Source organism: Paramacrobiotus metropolitanus, unplaced genomic scaffold (assembly GCF_019649055.1).
Source record: "Paramacrobiotus metropolitanus isolate TYO unplaced genomic scaffold, Prichtersi_v1.0 Parri_scaffold0000514, whole genome shotgun sequence".
NCBI classification, from domain to species: Eukaryota; Metazoa; Tardigrada; class Eutardigrada; order Parachela; family Macrobiotidae; genus Paramacrobiotus; species Paramacrobiotus metropolitanus.
In genome coordinates, this window is record NW_026570734.1 from 1 (window position 1) to 13099 (window position 13099).

General features: G+C 41.2%; 3 protein-coding genes and 1 long non-coding RNA gene across 6 annotated transcripts; 3 read left to right on the forward strand and 1 right to left on the reverse strand.

Annotated features, from left to right (window-relative positions):
* Positions 1–6: 6 nt before the first annotated feature.
* On the forward strand, positions 7–1936 carry LOC129602497 (uncharacterized). Its single transcript, XM_055501524.1, has 2 exons — positions 7–600; positions 863–1936. Exons 1-2 carry the CDS (start codon positions 7–9, stop codon positions 1550–1552), a joined length of 1284 nt encoding a protein of 427 aa, XP_055357499.1. The 3' UTR covers positions 1553–1936.
* A 284-nt stretch (positions 1937–2220) lies between these two features.
* Positions 2221–3570, reverse strand: LOC129602499 (superoxide dismutase [Cu-Zn]-like). The gene is made up of 3 exons (XM_055501525.1): positions 3553–3570; positions 2521–2634; positions 2221–2457 (listed from the first exon to the last, which is right to left on the reverse strand). The coding sequence occupies exons 1-3, from the start codon at positions 3568–3570 to the stop codon at positions 2221–2223; spliced, it is 369 nt and encodes a 122-aa protein (XP_055357500.1).
* Positions 3571–4796: 1226 nt separating this feature from the next.
* LOC129602495 (uncharacterized) lies at positions 4797–5784 on the forward strand (the record flags this gene model as incomplete). The annotated part of the gene is made up of 2 exons (XM_055501523.1): positions 4797–5263; positions 5366–5784. Coding segments are annotated over exons 1-2 (714 nt in total), but the record flags the coding sequence as incomplete, so codon positions are not given.
* Positions 5785–5787: 3 nt separating this feature from the next.
* LOC129602496 (uncharacterized) lies at positions 5788–9193 on the forward strand. 3 transcript variants are annotated; one of them, XR_008692417.1, is made up of 5 exons: positions 5788–6068; positions 6297–6478; positions 7871–8069; positions 8481–8553; positions 8848–9193. It is a non-coding gene; the product is annotated as an uncharacterized LOC129602496 (long non-coding RNA). The 3 variants fall into 3 exon arrangements; XR_008692418.1 differs by having other exon boundaries at positions 5788–6058; XR_008692416.1 differs by having other exon boundaries at positions 5788–6478.
* The last annotated feature ends 3906 nt before the right edge of the window (positions 9194–13099 follow it).

Below are 13099 nucleotides of genomic sequence, written 5' to 3' on the forward strand. Positions count from 1 at the left end.
GAACAGATGGACCGAAAGATTCCGGAGCCGGTTCCGGCGGCCGGCACACTCAGTGTGCGCCGGCAGAGTCCGGTGCGGCGCTACCAGGATCAACCATTGCGGCAGAGGGCAGCACCGGCGCCTGTTAGTGTGGAGCGAGGGGAAAGTTTTCTGCGCCCGGCACCGGTGGCCAAAAATGCCGGCTTCCGTAGTTCCGGGAACTTTTCGGATGCCACGGCGGCGTCCTTTGCCTATATGGATCAACCGGCGCCGCCGGTATATGCTTTCCCCGATAAACTGCAGAAAAAGCAGAATCTGCGGCATCGATCAATGTCCGAACATAATTTAAACCAACCACCGTTGGATTCGCAGTCGACTTTTCAGTATGAAGACCCACATCCGGTGAAACCGTCAAAGAGCGTGGAAAGTCTAACGGAGAGTGTGCATAAAGAGAAGTATCATGGCCCGCTAATTGTTACGAATCGCCCGTATAAAACCAGTACCGAACGGGTTACGAAGACCAATTTGATACCGTATGGAAAACAGGATGGATTTCAGCGGCCGGTGAGGAATACTGCACGGGTCCGCTCACCGCGCAGCAGCATATATGACAAAGTGGGGGTAAGTAAAAAAATAAATAAATAAAATATATAATATATAAAAAATATAAAAATGTGAATATTCCGTCACATGTCTAAGCATGCATTATGAGATATGTAATTAAAATAAACTGAGGCAAAAAGACTGCGAGTATGTCAATAGCTCAGGCTTAGAGCAATTATACTTAGAATGTTCATCATACTTCAGTGTGGAGTACTCAAAATCATGCAATCAATATTTTTGCGGGAATATATATGTAAAGTGAAATTCCTTTTTCTCTCAGAGCGGTCATTATAGCAGCACCCCAGTGTTAGCCAGCACCAACAAGCCCGCCGGCATGTATTCCCGTAACGCTCCACCGCTTAAACCCCCGCGCAGCTACGGTGTCGACTGGACAGCACCCAGCACCGACCGCGACTCCGACCTGCAATCATCCGTTGAAGAACGCATTCGCCTCCCAGCCGAACGCCCACTGGAACGTTCGCGCGCCGAAATCGACCTGCGAGCCGCCACCGACCGCAGTGACCTTTACAGTGAGCCACTCAGCACTACGGCAGACGAAGCGGTGCACCGCGCCCAGTCTCCCATCCACGAGCGCTTCCACGGACATGTCATTCAGGGTAAATCGGAAGTCGAGAAGCTTGTACCGGAAGTGAAGCGGACCGGATCCACGGTGCAGAGCGTGGATATGGCGGCGCGCACCCGCACCCGTATGGCGGCCAATGATTACGCCAACCGGCGCTATCAGTCGGCGGCGGCCGGGGTCAATCAGATTCCGGTGGAGAAGCCGCGGAGGATGATCCCGCGGGAGAGCCGTCCCATCGAAAGAGACAGTGCAAAACACTATACCAGTTCATATCGCATGGAGATGCAGAATCCACCGCCTGGCCCGTCCGGTGGCGTGGTGGCGGAACGGAGCCGCTTTTTCAGTGATTTACCGGGAATGCGAAAAGAGTATGCTGTGCGTCGATGAAAACCAGCGTCTTCATGATAAATCCGCAGATTTTTTAACGAACGGAATATCATATAATTAACCAATGTAATAATTTAGCTTTCAAATGGAATATCGCGCTTCTGCTGTTTTTCATTGTCTTCCATGACGACTGCCGTTTTTCTGTGCAGACTCGTTGGATGCTGATGTGCAGAACTGTATAACGTGATCGATTTATCATTTTCTCTACTGAGTACGGCTTGTGTTCGCTGCATAACCGACTTTTAGTTATAAAAATGTGTGGTAGCCTAACATTAAACCATAACCGATTGCGCTTTGCATTTATTTTACATTATGATAATGACATTGTAATTTATTGGGCAGCTATGCTTGAATTGTGCGCCGGCCAGGTAAATGTACGTAATAAATCGCATTAAAATTGTTAAAGCTAAACCGTAGAAAAACACCGAAACATTCTGCAACCTTAAAGTTTCTACGACCGTTTTTTTGAAATGATTTTAATGCGCTGACGAGCAAAACTAAAATTAATTTATTTTTATTACCTTTTTACCACAGTAATTGTCCTAAACCAATAATCACAAAGAATGCGGTAATTAATCCCATATTATTACAGCGTCGACAACGTTTGCCGCATTGATGCCCACAACGACTACTCGTAGATCATGCTCCTCGTCATATATTTATCGCTATCAGCGTCGCCTGTGTTTTAGGTCCTCCCTATACGCCGAGTTAAGAATGTCTCCGGTGATCCCGATGACCCCGCACGCCAACCGCACCCGCGGATGCCCGTTGACCTTACTATCGCTGGCCTTGCCCTGACCGAGAGCATCCATATCGGCGTGGACAACCAGCGACCTCCCGATAATGCTGAAGTCACCGTTCAGGGTGAAGGCTTCGGTGTTGACGTTGATTTTGCTGCAAATACACTACAATGCAATAGATATGTATTTTAGAAATAGAGTCCCGCTCACTGTTGGCAATAATGTTACCCAGATTCCCGGCGTGCCGGATCGAATAGCATCGTAAACGTTACCGTGTGTGTAGTTGTCCGGGTTGTAATGGTCACCGGCGGCATTACTGTCGTCTTGCAGTGTACCATACTCCTGCAGTGCAATGTGACGTAAAAAAAAATATATATATATATCTACTGAATCAACAATTATGTGGTTTTGTGTGCAGTAAATATATTTACATATAGTTGTATTGTTTTTCGCATCGAAGTTAAGTTAAACTCACTAAAATCCTATTTTTACTCGGGCTAAAGATCGTCACATCTCGCGATACTGAGCCGAGTACATTCACATCTCCGTCACAATGCCCGTGACTGAGGTGTGGAGTAGAACCTCACTCACGGAAACTTGCCGTAAGTTACAGTTTTGTGAAGGTTACGTAACTTACGCTCGTCAAAATTTGGCTTTGTTCGTTAAATTTTCAAAACAGAACTGGTTCTATTTTTTCAACTTCAAGATCGTGAAGTTCTGCATTTTTACCGTATATAGCATACAAACACCCTCTATATTGTTATTAGCGCACTATCTGGCACAGTTGCATTTGAAACCTTGCATTTGAAAAGCTGCTTTATAAATAATAATTTCAGTTTCTAACTTTCTATACATCTCCCATAAAAAAATCGCATACGCAAATTGAACTCTGAATGTAGACTTCTCTCGTGGGATTCCAGATCGCTTGATGACCGTGTTCTGAGTAGCAACAAGATTATGTCTAAGCTGCAGCTGACTGTAAAACTTCAGGTAGTGGCGACACAGTTACACCGTATATCCGCTATGCTCCTGACGGACTACTGCTACAATTCATGTTGTGCACTGTGTGAGCTCACGTCTGCTTCTGCGCGGACTCAATCCCAATTTTGAATCCGCTCTTCTGTGAAAAAAAAGTTAGCAGACCCTTCCAGTTCTACGTGTGTTCAGATGTGGGCTGCTCTTGTGTTCAGCTACCTGGAAGGAATATTAGCGTAACAATGCTGATTTTGAAGTGTGCCGCACTTACTTGTTCTTACTTACCTCGAGTAATATTTGCATCTCTACCTTATATACTCTTCGTTACTCCAAATTTCAAGTTTCATTTAAAGAACAGTTTTGAAAACGTTATTTCCAGCAACTGCATCGATTATTTGGCTTGAAAATAACGTAAAATACCTGTTCAAAATATATTAAGAGTTATCAAATTTGAGATTGTTCAGATTTGTTTCACCTGTTAATTTTTCTCCCAGTGCAATTTCAATGTTTTCGGTGGGAGAGTTACTTCTTTGACTACTGCTGAACTTTCGAAACCACCCTGACAAGGGTCAATTTTAAATCTGACGTTGTATAACTTCGATTTGGATACAGCTGCTTCTCAAAGAAACGGAAAAAGATTCAGTTTGTAGTCCGAGCATCGGTTTTTCTTTATGGGTCTGCATTTTGATTTTGACAATATCTTAATTTCGGGACGCAAACACTGGAGAAACGTCGCGGTCTGCAGGCTTCATCTTCAAAACAAGGTAGAATTCAAGCGAAAAAATACTAAATCGCTGCTAAACTGTTAGTCAGCCGGAAACGAAATAAATGATTAACCAAAGATCCAAAGATGCATGAATATCGCCTGTTTCAAATATCCTGAATGTATCCCACCCAACAGAAGTAGAGCTGTTCTAATTTTAAGTTGAAATCAGCTGTGGAATTTCGAGTAATGACAAAACTATTTTTCGAGTATAGCCAGAAGGCCGTCTTGTTCATGTTGGTCTAAGCCGGATCTTAGTGCCGGCTTTGGGCTTTGATAACGGTCGCCAGTTTTTATGGACATCAAAGTTCATGTGCATATATTTTGCCATTTTGACGGACGAAAGCCGAATAAAAATAGGCCTTTGATAAGCTGCAACACGCGCCCAGATCTGAGGAAACACACACAAGGCATTTGCATAACTCATATATACCTAATAAACACCAGGCAGCAAATAAATCCAACGTGGAAACACGGCTTCCGTTCAGGAAAAGCCCAATCAGGAACGCATTCGCGGCTTTCGCCAATCACCACTATCATGATCGCACGGGTTTGGCACTGTGATTTCTAAGCTTGTGGAACGTGTACTAGCTCCAGGAGAAAGTATACAAGTATATAATTATACCCAACATGTACTTGTACAAGTATATGTACAAGGACATTTGGGTGCTGTGAACATACCATTCACGATTAGGGTGCAATGAACATCCGACCAGTCTGCAGCTCGCAACGCTACTGGCCTCGCGGTAGGAATTTAAAATTAAATTCAAATTTTAAAACGCACAGCATCCAGTACGAGTACTCTTACATTTTTGTTTGTTCCCAGTGTTTTGTTATGTTCTACTCTAGATTTGTTGCAGTGATGTTTGTTTTACTTTTTTTACTAATTAATCTGATTTGCTACGTGTACTGAATACAACTGTGCACAAATATCAGCTATGGATCTAGTCGCCAGAGCTTGTCATAATGATGCTATGGACGCAGCAGTCAAGTCATGTCGGGAGGGGATTTTATCGCAGGCTTCCGCCGCAAAGGTCTACAGAGTTAATCGCACGACACTAGGAAGACGACTGAAGGGAATTGTGCCTCAACAGAATGGGCAATGGCAGCGGATATTTACTGATCTTGAGGAGAACTTCATTGCAGACACCATGCTGCGCTGCGCAAGACTTGGAGTGCCTTTAAATAAACCGATGTTGAAACGAATTATTCCTCCACTGTTGAAAGAAAAAGGTAAAAAGCTTTAAGATAATGCTTTTGGCGCCGATAAAATTGCAGTAGCATATAGAAATTGTTTTCATTATTTGGCTCTTGTTCACCATCAGATGTTTATAGGTTTTGCCGTCGAGAAACAACGTTTTACGGAGGACTGGCACTATGGCTTTTTAAAGCGTCACCAAGACATTAAAAAGCGCATTTCTCACAGTGCCAACCGGAAGAAATCTCGGGAATGGACCGTAAAAAACCGCCAGGGATGGCTCAAGAAGCTAAGCGAGCTGCACATGAGCGGATACCTGGAAGACCCTCGTGGTGTCTGGAACTTTGATGAGTCTGCCTTTCAAGTGGCAGAGCGAGTTACTTCGGTTTATGCACAAAAAGGAACAAAGGATGTACTCTCTTATTTCGATGGTAACGACAGAGAGCTGGTTACTGTTTTGGCTGGCGGAAACGCTGCGGGAGAGATTATGAGACCGTTAATCCTGTTCGATGGCAAAGTGATGATGGCTTCTCGACTGGACGGAACTGATGATCGGTTATTAAACATCGGGCATTTTTCCTTATAATCCGGAGAACGTGTGCCGCGCTGTGGATGAGCCCACCGATGATTTAACCGGCGCAACATTGCAATCTGAATTGTTAAACTTTCGCGAAGTTTATGCAAATGAATTGGCAGAATTCAAGCAGTTTGTTCGCGTGAAATTTCATGCGCCTAATTCTACGGCCGAAGGGATCGGCAAGAGCGAGGACGATTGTGTCGCGAGCAAACCTGTATACTAAGCGATAATCCGGGAACGACTATGCACTTCCGTAGGAACAAGTATTGCTGCCTCTTTAATCCAATTCACACCACAGTTCACAACACTAGGAGATCGTAATTAGAAACAGTCTCAGAAGTCAAGTCTCAGACTACTGATCAGTGACTGCTACCGATATTAGTGACAACCAGAACTTATATAGACTTCGCGTTATGACATCATATACACCGTTAGTAAAAGAGAACAGCAAATCACAGTAGAGATTGACTAGATTATCCGTTATGTTGCAGGTGGAAGGCGGACAGTAGAGCCCTGCAACGGACTGGGAAATCCGATCCACTCCGAACCCACTCCGATTTTCGGACCGGATTGGACGGATTTCAATCTGGAAAATTCGGAGTCGGAGTGGTTTCGGATTTTTTGTGCACCTGATCGGATCGGGTTCGGATGCAATCGAGACTCCGAATAATCCGTAATTAAATAAATATTAATAATTAATTTTGATTGAATTTCACCGGCCTTCAAAACAAAAATTTTCGTCAGCGTCGCGCTTCGCGCGATGCTTCCATTTGCGCTGAATTAATTTGCACCGAAGTATCTGCTTTTGTTTAGTAGACTGTTGTCAATTCTCTTTCATTTCCTTTTATTAATTTTCCTGACACTTTTGAATATTTAGAGTGTTTTACGATTGTTATGATGTCATTATTTGTTATCGTCTTATCAAATAATTTTAGTACTTATAACTACTACAGTACGTTAAACGGACCACATGTGTTGTGCAGCTCAGTCAGTTTCACTAGGCACCGGCTTCCCATTTTTATTTGCAGCACTTGTAATTGGATTATTCCTGGAGATTGAGATAACAGTACTTAATACTCGTAATATACACGTTCAACTAAATTTACTCTAAGTTCCTAAAGAATACATGAAACTACCAATTATTTTGGTTCCGGACGTTTAGGACATCCCTTCCTTTAATTTTCTCTCCCTTTTTTTGACCCTGGCTAATATGTGGGTAATCCGTGGGGTGAACCGTATACAACAAAAAGATCTGATACAGATTCCTGACAGTGAAGATAGATAACTAACCTCCACAGATGCTTCGACACTGTAGTGCTAAAAAACTAAATTTATCTAAAACATTCTTGTATACAACGGACGACAAAAAGAGGTTGAACCGATCAGTCGGTCCGCGGTTCAAAAATAGCCTCGCAACGACACGCCACCAGTAAAACTTGGACGCTTACTTCTTTCTTTGCATGCTACTTCCAAACGCTCGCGCTCCGTGAATTTCGGAGTGTAACTATAAAAACTGCATATCAAAAGGTGTAGAAAAAAATTCAAAACTTTTTGATACTAAACATGTGGCTGTTTATGGCAGATAAAACAAGTTCTAGCCATTTTGCCTTCTCATAGGCTTAGCAAAGAAACTGTGCGCAAAATCGTTTCGCTTTCACCTATGCTTAAGTCAATGAGAAAAACAAACACTGTTAATTTTTTGTGTTTCCCATGAATTGCCACTTATTTAGAATCAAAAATTTTGTAATTTTTTTCTGGATCTTTTGAGATATTAACTTGGCAATTCTATTTCGTAATTCACGAGAAATGGGTGGCAGAACAGACTGTACGACGCGCATCACATCGCCTGCACTGGGCCTGAACAGAGAAGCGCTTGTCTGCGCAATATGTTTGAAAAACGAGCCATCAACTTCTTTTGTCGTACATTGTATGTAAATTCTCTAGCGCACCCTTTATTATGCCCAAGAAAACTGTACTTCTGAATTCTGAAGTCTTTTTGCTACCGAAAACATGGCATTAAAAATGTTTTGATGTAGGGATGTGTTTTAATGTATAATAAAATTAGGTAATATTCTTTTGGAAAATTTTTCGGATCGGATCGGAGTGGGTTCGGATTGGCCAAAAATATTTTCGGATCGGATTGGTCGGAGTACGATTTTTAGAATTCGGAGTCGGACTGGGTTCGGATAAAATTTTTTAAGTTCGGATCGGACTGGACGCAGTTTCGCACTCCGCTGCAGGGCACTAGCGGACAGTCAGCATCCGTACGTACATCCCGGCGTGTGATCCTACTCCCACACGTCATTATTAACCGACGCCGCGTCCACAAGTGGCTAAGTTGTGACCTTTCTAATAACTTTAATGTGCCTCAAAGATCGATCACATTAAGTTTACGGTTTAAAACTTCGATTCCTGGCCATATTTCAGTATTTCTGTTAATAGTTGTAACTGAGTGAGATTAGCTTTTCCTTCCGACTGGCATAAGTAGTTATCACTGTATAGCAAATTCACAAAACCAGTGCTGCATATGGAAAACCTTAATTTGAATGAGTGATCGAAAGATTCAAGGTGATCGGTCTTTGAGGCACATCCATAAGTGCCGCAGTTGTCGTTATAACTGGAAAACGCTCTTGAAAACAAAATCTGTGTTACAATCCCTTTTGTTTATTCCCTAGAAGTACCAACTGCTGCCGCCAACCATCACATAACATCCGACTGGGCGGACTGGGATTCAACAATTGTTATAAAGTAAGTATTGTACACTAATTGTAAGTGTTACAGAATTCGGTCGTATAACGCATAAATTATAATATATGGACAAATATATTTGCTGTCGGTGCATAATTAAAATGCATGTGACATACGAATTTAAGGTTGTGTATCTGATGCAGCCACCGAAAACGATTCCATGTTTCAGCTGGATGCCACACCCCAGTTAAAATTATTCGATATAACTGGTGCACAATTATTAATTTGAATGTATCTATACGTAACACAACAGAAAAACCGCTTAACTGTAAGTAACAAAATAATCTCGTTTAGTTTTGCTGCTCCTTATAATTATGGTCCCCAGCTACGCTAACGCCGCAGTTCCCCCGCGCTCTCATGAAAAAACATGCTTCTAGTCCGATGTGAGCATGCCAGAAGGTGCTTCCTGGGTATGCTGCTGCTCGCCTTCTTGTCCACCAAGGATACCATCAAATGCCATCATTACCCATCGCCACCATGGATGTGACCTACACTGGTCTCTGCTTGCGATTTAGCTGAATTAGGCAACTACAGTGGCTATAATCACGATTAGTGGGTTGATTAGTGTGTTTTGATTGTGAGTTTGTGTGTTGGGCAGTGCCGTGTGAATTTATGACATAGCTTTTGTTATACCCAAATGAAAAACATGCCTTGAATTGATTATTGACTGTTTCCGTTATACTCGTACTGCATAACTAGGATTTTACAGAAAGCATACTCACAGTAAACATACTCGTACAATATATAATAAATTCACAATATTTGGTACATAATACAGAAAATAATATTCTGTATAGCTGCTAGCGATACACAAGTCTACATTATTATCGTTCAGGGGGTGACGTCATAGGGGACAGTCAGTAATAACGTTATCTGGATTCTTTTGGGACAGACAGAGTCGGACAGACAGCGTGACAGACGGATACTTTTTCATTTTTGCTGAATTAGAGGACCTTCGCTGGCTCCGGTCGATAACTGTACATGTCGACTGCGCTACTTATACCAAGTGACTTTATTGCGCACCAAAAGAGGTAATACTGTACCAATTAAGAAATCACATTGAACTGCGGTATTTGAAGTCAATTTGAAAAATTACTATTTGAAGTCAGTTTTAAAAAATTGTAAAAATTGCTTACAAAGGAAAAGAGGAAAAAGGAAGTCAAGTAAACAGAAAAACAACTTAACTTAATAAATCCTAACAGAAAAACCATATTTTTCATTGATTCCGCAAATTAGTTACTCCGAGTTGGAGGGCAGCACCGTATGCAACACCTCGTCAGCGCGACGACATGGTTGTCGACAGGTGTCAAAGCAGAGGCAGCTGCCGCTCGTTCTCAATGGAAAGAGGTGCCACATCCCGCGTGAGCTGATAGCTAGCGGACAAAACATTTTCCATCTAGGCTTTTAGCGCACGGCCAGCAATTTTTTTGTATTGACACGACAAGTCTTCCTTTGAATAGAACAGTTCCAATATTCAAATATGTCGTAAATCGTATTCCTAGTCACCAAAATTAATGCAAACAAGTATACTTATCGCTTGGAAATGTAGTTGCACGAGATTCTGCTTTTTGTGAACAAGACAAAATTAATTTTTTTTTGCACGATTTTACTGAGCCACTAGGGAGCACCATTATTGACGAGTGGAAATAATGAAATTATATATCGAAAGAGTCTATTAAATTTACAGTACACATTTTTTGGAGAAACAAACAAACAAAGAAGATCGCCATTCTTTCCATCCTTCCGTAAACTGTTATGACGCAGACGTCACGTGTGTAACAGTGTAAGCTACATAACAATGTATTTGCTGTCTTGATGACAACGATCGGTTTGTTTTGTGCTCCCTCAGTGTATGTAAAATTACTAGATAATTCTACACTTAATAATTAAGTATTAGTAGAATTACTAAGTAATTAAGTAGTTATTGACACGTACAGTAATAACAGATATGTACTCTCTTTTTTGATGTTATAAGTCTTGAAACATTAGAAAGACGAGTGATTATACGTGGAAAATCGTTATAAACTGTGCAGGCTATAACCTTTAATACACTATTAAAATGGAATTATGCAGATTGATGCTACAATACAACCACAGGTTTCCTATAAACGTAAAGATTTGCAGTGATTATGCAGCCTCAGCCGAACAAAAATAATTAATTTTTTTTTGCACGATTTACTGAGCCACTGGGAGTTCCCATTGATTGACGCGTGGCGTAATGAAATTATATATCGAAAGAGTCTATTAAATTTACAGTACACATTTTTTGGAGAAACAAACAAACAAAGAAGATCGCCATTCTTTCCATCCTTCCGTAAACTGTTATGACGCAGACGTCACGTGTGTAACAGTGTAAGCTACATAACAATGTATTTGCTGTCTTGATGACAACGATCGGTTTGTTTTGTGCTCCCTCAGTGTATGTAAAATTACTAGATAATTCTACACTTAATAATTAAGTATTAGTAGAATTACTAAGTAATTAAGTAGTTATTGACACGTACAGTAATAACAGATATGTACTCTCTTTTTTGATGTTATAAGTCTTGAAACATTAGAAAGACGAGTGATTATACGTGGAAAATCGTTATAAACTGTGCAGGCTATAACCTTTAATACACTATTAAAATGGAATTATGCAGATTGATGCTACAATACAACCACAGGTTTCCTATAAACGTAAAAGATTTGCAGTGATTATGCAGCCTCAGCCGACCACGGAAATAAGCGGCCTAATCACACAAAACATCTGGTCTAAATTCGCCGATGCTGGTGCTGTTCCCATTGCAGTGGCCGCGTTCCCGCGTTGAATTTCGAAGCTAATCCGCTGGCGCAGATACTCAGTCGCTCGCCGATAGTACGGTATACGTTGGTATACGTGTGGGGAAATAGGTATACATATGATCGAGACATTACGAAAGCTAAGGCATAAAATCGACTGCGATGAAGTCGGGATAGTGGAGACGGTGCACTGTGTTGCCCGTAGACTTACATACAACTTTGAAATTCTAGAATTCCTTGTATTTTTGTTAATAAGCCTACAGAAACATCTCAAAAGAAAGAGAATAATTTGTTATTTTTTTTATGCTGAGTTAGCGCGGATCCGTTGGAAACTGGATGCGATATGAGTGTCTTCAGTTAAAATGGAAGTCTATGGAAGAAACCTGCACTTGTGGTGTGGATTTACTGTGGACGGCTACGGTCTTCCGACCAAGTTGCTGACTATCAGTGTGTGTTCATTTTCTGAAATATGAGTCCAGAAAGTTATATTTTTACTTGACTTTGTTTCCTGGACTTCAATCATAACGGAAACGACAGTGGTTACAGCTTAACCACTCTTTGAAGACACACCACTACCTTGGCTTTTGGATCCACCATTTGAGAGGCCAAAGTGTGCGATAACTCACTTTTTACCGCTAGAATTTTTGGGGACGGTGAGGGAGCATAATGTTTTTGAGTTTTAAACAGAAGAAAAATCATTTAGACACCAGGAAAATTCGTTCTGCTGGAACGCAAAAGTGTGCAAGCCTATGGACTTCATAACATGGGGTCTCCCCTACCGTGACGTCATCGTACAGGCTGCCAGTTCGATTTTATGCCTTATTGTTAGCTTTCGTAATGTCTCGATATGATTTATAATAGGATGGAATTACTCGCTCCGCATATGCATGCTGCCGACACGCGTCGTCGCCATTCGCCATTGCCGCAACAACGGTGTCGTATCTGGTTGGTGGTCATATACAGCTTATGTCAGGACAAAAAAGACGCATAACCCCACACCCAGATATCCGTACGCATGTTGCAAGTGCACTTGTACGACAGCCGGATATTTTAGCTGAGCCGTACAGCGCACTGCGCTGCATGCGTTCGGAATGCTGTGGATGGGATTATGCGTTTTTTTGTCCTAAGCTGTACGTACTCGTAATACAGCTATTGGGATGAGAGACCAGTGCGGCAGTGTCATACAAAGGAATGATTAACATACTTAATATTATGTCGGTATGCTGCGCCTGCATGCTGCCGATTTCGCTCTCCATTAATTTGTTGTCATGCCTCATATGCAACTGCAGGCAACAAAGACTACAACTATCAATAGATTCATATATCCTTACGTCCTTATTTTTTGGAAATTATCTCCTAAATGAACATTGATTTTTTCAAGAAGTTATTAATTTCATAAAATACAGCATCACACAAACGTTCCTACCATTATCTTTAAAAAAATCTTAAGTTTGGAGAAAGTCTAAATAAAATTTTTAAAAGTTGTAGTACTTAAGGGTTTTAGTACTTAAAGTTGTTAGTTTTGGAAATTATCTCCTAAATCAACATTGACCTTTTCAAAAGTTATTATTTTTTATAAAATTGAGCATCACACAAACGTTCCTACCTTTACCTTTAAAAATTGTCAGTTTTAAAGCAGTTCTTAAAAAATTTTTAAATGTTGCAGTACAGTACTTAAAATGTTGTTAGTACTTAAAGGTACTGTACTAATTAAATTACTTATTTTGGCAATGAATGAGTACTTACTTTACAGTACTCAGTACAT